At 44.2% G+C, this 10,000-nt stretch overlaps 1 protein-coding gene across 1 annotated transcript; it reads left to right on the plus strand.

The window, feature by feature from the left end:
• Nucleotides 1-4,382: 4,382 nt before the first annotated feature.
• LOC132992259 (claudin-5-like) lies at nt 4,383-5,793 on the plus strand. Its single transcript, XM_061061462.1, has one exon. The coding sequence runs from the start codon at nt 4,687-4,689 to the stop codon at nt 5,332-5,334; it is 648 nt and encodes a 215-aa protein (XP_060917445.1). The 5' UTR covers nt 4,383-4,686; the 3' UTR covers nt 5,335-5,793.
• The last annotated feature ends 4,207 nt before the right edge of the window (nt 5,794-10,000 follow it).

The raw sequence follows: 10,000 nt of genomic DNA on the forward strand, positions 1-10,000 counted from the left end.
AGAGACAGAGAGACAGAGAGTGAGAGAGAGAGAAAGAGAGACAGAGAGAGAGACAGAGAGAGGACAGAGAGAGAGAGAGAGAGACAGAGAGACAGAGAGTGAGAGAGAGAGAGAGAGAGACAGAGAGAGAGAGAGAGAGAGAGACAGAGAGAGAGAGAGAAAGAGAGAGACAGAGAGAGAGACAGAGAGAGAGAGAGAGAGAGAGAGAGCGTTGATGTAAGAGTTCGACTGACTGATAACACGTATCGTCAGGGGGGAACAGCCAATCAGAGAAGAGGATTTCCTCTACATCTTTCTTCATCTGTAAAATATATTCTTTAGTTTCTGTTTCCTTTTTAAAGTTCATCATATTTTAGATTTTAAATGTTCTTTATTTACTTTGCAGCTGATGAATCTCAATATGTGGAGCTGAAACTGTTTTTTATGTAACTGCAAACACTCAAGAGGAAGCACCTGGCCTCACACACACACACACACACACACACACACACACACACACATACACACACACACACAGAGACACACACACACACACACACACACACACACACACACATTGTTGTTTCCCTCCGTCTTCAGGCTCTTGGCAGCTCCTTCAGTCTTGATTGTGATTAAGAGATCGGTGTTTCGGTGTTATGGAGCCAACAGGAACACGTTCTAATGACCCACTCACCTACTACGAGACAGCATGACTTCATTCTCCTTCACGTGCACGTGTGTGTGTATGTGTGTGTGTGTGTGTGTGTGTGTGTCTCTGTGTGTGTGTGTGTGTGTGTGTGTGTGTGTGTGTGTGTGTGTGTGTGTGTGTCTGTGTGTATGTGTGTGTGTGTGTGTGTGTGTGTGTGTGTGTGTGTGTGTGTGTGTGTGTGTGTGTGTGTGTGTCTCTGTGTGTGTGTGTGTGTCTGTGTGTGTGTCTCTCTGTGTGTGTGTGTGTGTGTGTGTGTGTGTGTGTGTGTGTGTGTGTGTGTGTGTCTGTGTGTGTGTGTGTGTGTCTGTGTGTGTGTCTCTGTGTGTGTGTGTGTGTGTGTGTGTGTGTGTGTGTGTGTGTGTGTGTTGGTGAAATAATGGGTTTTCCAGACGGAGGCCTGATTGTGTTTTTCTGCAGGAATGTTGTTTGTCAGCATGTTGACACCAACACCTGCTGCAGCGGACAACCGGCGGCCTGAATATGAAGACATTACCCACAATGCATCTCTACTTTAATAACCCGGATGTTTAACTCTGAGTTTTTACTCTGAGGCTTTAAACTCTCCACATCAGGATGAATCTTTAACGTTTAGCTCGGATTCTCTTCAGTTGTGGTTTTATCTCCTCAGTTAAGATCTTCCCCCGCCCTGTTCTTATCAGCTGCAGCGTCCGGACGATTGAGACCCCCCCCCCCCCACCGACTGAATCACCAGCAGTCTGATTCAGACCTCTCAGGGAGCTGGAGTAATTTCATGACTAAAGCAGTTACAGTGGGTGTGGTGCAGCTTGTTATCTCCATGCTTCACCTTCTCTGCAGTAAACATTTCAAAGTGGTCACTCACGCCCAGATACGGTGTAAAAAACTCACAGGATTCTACTTCCTGTCCTTCCAGAGAATCAACCAGGAATCATGTCCGGCCTTTTTCTTATTTAAAGCATCAATCTGTAACGTCTGCTCCCTCAAACAGTCGTTTCAAAGTCGATCTAATAGAACAATAACTTCCAACAGGGAGGATGGCCACCCCCAACATGGCCGTTTTGGACGCCCCTCGGTTTACCAGATATGAGAGCAGTTATCAGGTCAACAGGTGTTGCAGCGATGGAAGCGGGTCAAGAGAAGTGGTTCAGATAGAAGTGATTGTACCCGACCTAAAAAGCCTCTGCATGTTTCTAATAAGCTCCACGAGCAGAAACGTGCTCAAACTAGGATCAATATTGGAGATGCTTTTGAAAAATGGAGAGAGGTTAGAACACAGAAAGGTTTACAGACCCATGCAGAGCTGGATAAACACTGAAGCTTCAGAGTCCACCACATGGTGACCTGAGTGAGCATGGACTCTAGAGAGGAGGGGGGGGGGGGGGGAGACAGCTCTCTATGATGTTTAGAATTTAGACTGCAGTACTCATTTTAAACACTAGGGGCAGAGGTACATACTGCTCCTTTAAGTTTTTATTTTTACTTTTTATTCTCAGTGAAGAATCGAGGTCAGTTGTGATCGTTGTGTTTTACGCTTAAATAGGAAGTTGTCAGAGGTTTCTCTCTGACGGCCCATAATGCTTTGGTGTTTCCGTCATCACAGCACAGACGATGCAGCGTGTTAAGGATGTGTACGTTGGGTCGAATCAGGCGGTCTTATCTCCGCTTTCGTCCACTTAAAACACAGAAACAAAAACCGAGAGTTGAGTGGATTTTTCATCAACTCACTCACTCGTAGCACAATGAGGTGAGTCAACATGGCCGCCGTGTCCGCTACGTTGAGTGCTTCCTGTGTGGCTCTTAAACTGTTTGTTGTTTTTTAAAATGTGGTCGAAAATGTCAATGATAGCCAAAGGAAGAAAAATATGTGTCAAAGTTTGCAGAGAGTTTTCTGCACTCACACAAACTCACTCAACAAACACGGTGACAGAAGTTTCTAAGAAATCTCTACATTGAAACTTGAAATTAACAGAATCCCCCTCAGGTCACAAACTCCACCCAAATCTACTCGACCATTTACGGATCCTTTCTCACAATTTCCTATCGAGAAGCAGGAACTTACCACGTCTGTGTCAGTGTTTCCCAATAACTAGAAAACAAAATTTAGTAGGAACACATGAAGTAACTACATGACCCCTGAGTTAATATTTTAGCCACGTCTGAAATGTTTAATGATCATGCACACTTCATTTTTACTTTTTATAACCAAGAAACAACTAGAGATGAGAAATGAAGCCAGAAAAAGAGTTCCTGCAGCGTCCACTAGAGGCTGCCTCCTTTACTGGGCGCGTTCATTTGGAGAAAGTGTTTGCGACAGAGTTCTTTTTTTGTTAGATTGCTGATAGACTTTTTTATTTACACATGTTCCTGCATGTTTTTATGTATGCAGGAAGCCTTATGAAGCCTTATGAAGCCTTATGAAGCCTTATGAAGCCTTATGAAGCCTTATGAAGATGCATGAAGCTGTATGAAGCTGCATGAAGCTGCATGAAGATGTATGAAGCTGCATGAAGCTGCATGAAGATGCATGAAGCTGCATGAAGCTGCATGAAGCTGCATGAAGCTGCATGAAGCTGTATGAAGCTGCATGAAGCTGCATGAAGATGCATGAAGCTGCATGAAGCTGCATGAAGCTGTATGAAGATGCATGAAGCTGCATGAAGCTGCATGAAGCTGCATGAAGCTGTATGAAGCTGCATGAAGCTGCATGAAGATGCATGAAGCTGCATGAAGCTGTATGAAGCTGCATGAAGATGCATGAAGCTGCATGAAGCTGTATGAAGCTGCATGAAGCTGCATGAAGCTGCATGAAGATGCATGAAGCTGCATGAAGCTGTATGAAGCTGCATGAAGCTGCATGAAGCTGCATGAAGCTGTATGAAGCTGCATGAAGCTGTATGAAGCTGCATGAAGCTGCATGAAGCTGCATGAAGATGCATGAAGATGCATGAAGATGCATGAAGATGCATGAAGCTGCATGAAGCTGCTGTTATTCTGTGAGGGATAGCTAGACGTGTGTTTACATCACACGACTCATTTAGACAAGACATTTGCAGAAAACTGAAGGTACGATGTTCTCATGAGCTGTGAAGCGAACAAAAGGCAGCAGTGCTGTAAACATGTGTTAGACTCAAAAGCAGGTCAGGCACGGGCACATCACTACAGGCCGTACTGGTTTCACAGTCGATGCATGTCTGTAAAATAATGCATGTTTATGTTTATGTTGTAATAACTGGGAGATGGGGGATGTGAGAGACATGCAGCAGCCGGATTTGAAGGCAGGATGTTGCTTTAACGCTGCTTTATTGTCCTCAGAGCAGCGGACCAACAGGATGTGTCCATGTCCCAATCTTTGAGTATTCTCTTTTTCGTCCAGATTTCTGTGTTTCTTTGTGAAAGTTTGAAATGATGACAGCATAAAAAAATTTTTAAGACTGAATTCTGATGAAATTCTCTGGAATCGCAGTTGCCTTACTTCACCTCCTCCCACACTGTGAATTACAGGAAGACAGCAAACACCTGGTGCGCTCCGGCCCTCACTGGTCATCACTCAGTCACAGACTGGTGTGTAAACATGCTGCTGCTTGAGTAGACCCCCTCACTCCTCATTGGCTTACAGAAAGACGCACGCACAGCTGATTGGCCCAAAGTTTGTATTGAGGGAGGAGCAGCAGCGTCAGGCTCCCCTTTCCCATAAATTAAAGCGAGAGAGAGCAAGCTGAGAGGAGACACAGAAGAGAAAACACTTCAGACCAGGACTCTTAGCGGATCAGATCCTTCAGACCAGGACTCTTAGCGGATCACATCCTTCAGACCAGGACTCTTAGCGGATCAGATCCTTCAGACCAGGACTCTTAGCGGATCAGATCCTTCAGACCAGGACTCTTAGCGGATCAGATCCTTCAGACCAGGACTCTTAGTGGATCAGATCCTTCAGACCAGGACTCTTAGCGGATCAGATACTTCAGACCAGGACTTCAGGTTCAGAGCCTTGAGATCAGGACTTTCGGCGGATCAGAGCCATGCTTGCTGTGTGTCTGGAGTTCCTCGGCCTCGCGCTGTGCGTCACGGGCTCGCTGTTCGTGATGGTCGCGTGCGGGCTGCCCACGTGGAAGGTGACGGCGTTCATCGACTCCAACATCGTGGTGGCCCAGACCATCATGGACGGCCTGTGGATGTCCTGCGTGGTGCAGAGTACTGGACAGATGCAGTGCAAATTCCACGACTCGGTTCTGGGCCTCGCGCAAGACCTGCAGACGGCGCGTGCCCTCACGATCATCTCCGCCGTGCTGGGGGTGGTCGCGCTGACGGTGACTGTTGCGGGGGCTCAGTGCACCAACTGCATCAAGGACGAGACTCTGAAGGCACGGGTGGTTCACGCGGGCGGCGTGATCTACATCATCAGCGGGCTCTTCGTGCTCGTGCCGCTCTGCTGGATGGCCAACAACATCATCGTGGACTTCCACGACCCGCAGATACCCCCCTCCAAGAAGAGGGAGATCGGAGCCGCCATCTACATCGGCTGGGCTGCCGCCGCGCTGCTCCTGCTCGGAGGGACCCTGCTCTGCTGCTCCTTCTCTCAGGGGGTGCGAGGGACCTACCCCATCAAGTACGCGCCCACCAAGAGCATCACGAGCACCGGAGACTTCGACAAGAAGCATTACGTCTAAACTGAACTCTCACGATGAAGGACTTTTTTTTTCCTTTTTGTTTTTCTGCCAGAACAGAGCTGAAGCGACTTTTCTGCTATGAACCTTTGACATGATGTGGAGACATGATGAACACACCGAGGGGGAAACTGTAACACATGTACAGAGGACCATTAGGGCCAAACAGAAAAGGTTTTTTTATTCTGCATTTCAGGGATCACTTTCTGTATTAGTGCCACGTTTAGGGAAGACATTTTTTCTCAACAAATTGTTCTCATTGCAGATAAATTCAACAAGTCTCAGATAAAAGTTGAAATGTCAAAATACTGACGGTAAAGTCGACTTAGGACAAGATGAGTCAATTTCAAACACACTATCTTCATAAAACAATACAGATGATGTTAAAAACAACGATGGTGCAAAATACCACTGGCGTCATTTTGAGTGTGAAGTCAAATTTTATCGTCTGGCATATACAAATTATATTCAAAGAGAGGCATTGTGAGTATTTTTTTTGTGTGCAAGGTGAGTCGAGATTTCTCGAGTTTTGAGAATTTAGTCACTTTACTTTAAAGTGCCGAGCAAGTACGAGACTTTTGAGAAGTACGAGATTTACTGACATTTAAACTTTATTTTGAAAATTCAAACTAACTAAATGTGTTTGTTCCTCCTGCCTGGCACTGACAGTCTTCTGTTTATCTGTCACTGAACTGAGTTTTATTTCAGCTCCAGATTTGTTCGTTTTTTTTTGCTTTTTAATTCATCACCATCGTTAGGGGGCGTTTCCTTCAGTCTGGTAACAACCACGTCGACAGACTGAAGCGGCTCATAGGTTTATCTGAGTCTGAACGGTCGTGTTGTCTGAGCGTCATCGTGCAGGAGGAGCGGCTGCACAGCTTCATTGTAAATAGTTTTTTTTTGTGTGTGTCTGCTTGTGTCGGTTCCCACAGTGAACTCACACAGCAGATGGTGAAGACCTTTTCAGACCAATCAGCGCTCACGTTGTGATCAAAGAGGCTGATTTGCATTTGAATACATGTACTGTGTGTTTTGTAATTCCTGTCATTTTTTCTACTCTTTTAATAAAAAAAAATTCTAACAAAGGAAGGAAACATGCAATTGTCTGTCATCTTCATTTACAGCATTTCAGATCTGATGTTTAAAGGGTCATTTAGGCATGAAGCCATTGTGTTTGTGTTTGATATCCATGGTTGAAAATGTTGTGTTGTTTTTTTTAACAGGACCTCCTTTTTAAATTACATAATTCGGGTTATTAAAGGTTTTGGAGATGTTCCAGCAGATTGCTTCACATCGCAGCTGCAACATCTTCAGCAGTTTTCACTCAAATTCAGGGGAAACTTTCTCAGTCACATGGGAGGGAGGGGGAAGGGGGGGTCTCAGGAGGAAAATCACCAAGCGGTGCTGAAGTATAAAAATCCTGCAGTTCCTGGAGTGTCCACTAGAGGCTGGCTGCAGAAGCACAGGAAGTCACATACACACCCATTCTAAAAAGCCTGTTTTTACAGCAGAGATTAACATGTTTACAGCCTGGTTCAAAAAACCAAATAGGTGTGATTAGCTCATGTCTCGATGGACACACACTGTACGGGGGGTGAATGTTTTGATGACTCATCAGTTTTGATTTGATGAAGGATAAGAGTTATTCACAATAAGGCGTGTAGCTGACCTGATTGACAGGTGGGCGCGGTGTAACGGTTTGTCAGGAGGTTTAAAACCCGCCTCAGCTCCAGCTCTCAGCCTGTCGTTAGGTTGACTGAAAGTTAGACTGAGACTGGTGAATTCTCCTGACTATATCCTGCTGCGTTCTCACATCAGCTCACTCTGACTTTCTGAAGAAAATTTGCTCGTCTAGCAGGAAACATTAAAGTTGAAGGCGGACAACTTCTCGACATTACGACTTAATTTTTAATTTTTTGATTTTATTTTAAAAAAACGATTAATTCAACAAGTCTCAAATAAAAAGTGAAATGTTAAAAAAAAAAGGTGAAAATATCGACAATAAAGTTGACTTACAACAAGATGAGAGTCAGTTTAAAACATATTCTCGTTATTAAAGAACACAGATTATGTTCAAAACAAAGACGTTGTAAAATATTAAAGGTGTCAAAATGTCCAAAATCCTAAAAAGTTTTAGCATCAGACACATAGTTCATACTCTCACCGGCTTCTTTATTTGTCTCTATAAACTCGTTTCAGTGTATGGGCACCAACATGTGCTAAAATCCTTCTCCTCACATGTCACTCCAACATGGAGGTTAAAGTTCAGCAGAAACACAATCAGTCGCGTTTTTTTTACTCGTGCGCTTGTTTCTCGTTTGCATGTCAAACAAACGGGCAGCCAAAAAAAAGGTGACGTCAAAATAATCAGGGCTCTGGTTCACACACCCTGATGGAGCAGCAACAGGCCGGTCTGAACAATGCACTCATCAGACCGTCAGGGTGATTAGCACAATCAGCAGGGTGCAACACCAGCGTCAGGAAGCTTGGCCTAGATCTGGACCAGTGGAGCAATCAGGACCCCTCCAGCGGGGGGTCACGTGGATAAACAAGGAGAACATAAACAGAGGCTGGACTGCACACACACACACACACACGCACACACACACACACACACAGAGTGAGAGATCCTCAATGAGAGCAACACACAGAGTCTGACAAAGTTTAGAGAAGATCAAAAAGTTATTGTAGTGTCCCACCTGTAGGCATGTATTTATACTCCTTATAATCAACATTTATACAGAGTGGTCATGAATAATCATAAAAGTATTTCAGTATGCTAATGAACACATAGACACATATTATGCAAATTAGATAATTAAATAACAATAGTGTGAGGGTTGCATATTATAAACACAAACATAATCAACTAAGGATGAAATGCACAAAGGTGCATGTGTACATGAATTAAAACTGAGCCCACAAAGTGAAATCCATCAAGGATCAAGGACATCCCTCGAGGCCTTAGGAACTCCGTCGAGGTTTGAAGGAACTTTACATGCACTCTGTCAGTAGTTACACACACTTTTTGTGTTTTTTATTTTTTATATTTTACATTTTTAAATTCTATTTTATATATTGTAATATCTTCTTCTTCTGTATTATTTAAGTTGTTGCTAGTTCTGCTTTATTTCCTTGTTAATTGTTTAGCACCAATACACCAAGTCAAATTCCTTTATGTGTAAATGTACTTGGTAATAAACCCAGATTCTGATTCTGATTCTGATTCTGATTCTGATTCTGATTCTGATTCTGATAATCCGTTGAGGCCTAAAAGAAACCTTGCATGGTCTCAAAGTGAGTTCTCAAGTTTCATACGAGCTCGCTTTTGGGGTAATTAAGTAGTAAATCTTAAGCCAACCTGACATTTTATTATTTTTATTATTATTATTATTATTATAATTATTATTTACGAGAGGTGAAGGAGGGAAAAATATGAGTCAATAGGACAGTGAAACGAGAAAAGGGACCATCATTCAAAGAAGACCTGACATACATGCTAGACTGGTGTGCCAATGACCCGGTCACAAGAGGGTTGGCCAGACCAGATATTGACCCCATTTATCAAGAGGACCTTGCAGTAGGTTTTTATGACAGCTAACTTTTAAAAATAGTATGTGGTCATGTATGGGACACAGGTAGAAATATTAAGCCCATAAAACAGGAGGATCTAGTGATGGAGGAGGCGGATACCATTAGAAACTTGAAACCCTAAAGTTACCAATGAAGATTCAAACTGAACAGGTCAGATGGTGAAAAAGGGCGTGAAGACACACCCTCAGCAAAACAACATATGATGTGCTATATTCCTTTGTTTGAGTCAGTCGTCCGCAGGCGGCTCACTGCTTTGGATTCTGAGAAAAGATGAATAAAGCTTTCAGTTCTCAATTTGTTGGTCTCCTGGGTCCAGTCTCTGAAGAATGACAAACAAGCTTTAAAACATCAATTAGAACATGAAAGGGACAGATAGATTTAGAGTTTAAAATGTTGTTGTCTTTGTTGGTCCGGTCACAAGCAAAAACTGACCCCGCCTATTTTCTGGATTTATTACAGAAAGGACTCTATATTATAAACAACGACTTCAGTTTCTGTCGTGATTTCAAAAGATCTGTTTTCCAGCATCCCGAGGAGAACCTCCCACAGCCCCGTTCAGACCGCCGCTTCAAGCTGTGATATTTACGCCCCTTCAGTCTGAATGTTGTGGAGGCGTGATCGGGGGCAGAGGGAGTGACAGCGGCGTTACAGAGGAGAGGAGGGATCAGCTGAGGCAGCGGGGGAGAACAGCGCTGTGTGTGTGTGCATGTCTGACTGTGTGTGTATGCAGAGGCGCTGCTTGTCAACAGGCGAGGCATGCGACTGCTTGGGGGCCCCAGACCAGTAGGGGGCCCCTGAGGGCTCACAAACTTTAAACCACAGCAGCTGCCCAAAATCAGCAAATTTTGCGATGACAGTAGGAAACCTGTAGGAGAGAAAACAAAAAACAGGAAGTGGAGTATCGACGAGGCAATGACTTACATAATGGTGATGAATGCAGGATGAAGTGCCCCTCAAACAGGTCTTGCCTGGGGCCCCAACAGACTCTAGAATCACCACTGTAGGTATGTGAAGCTCCCGCTGTGCTGCCGCAACAAGAAACGACTTCCCGTTGTGTTAGCATGCTAATGTTAGC

Source organism: Labrus mixtus, chromosome 17 (assembly GCF_963584025.1).
Source record: "Labrus mixtus chromosome 17, fLabMix1.1, whole genome shotgun sequence".
NCBI lineage: Eukaryota > Metazoa > Chordata > Actinopteri > Labriformes > Labridae > Labrus > Labrus mixtus.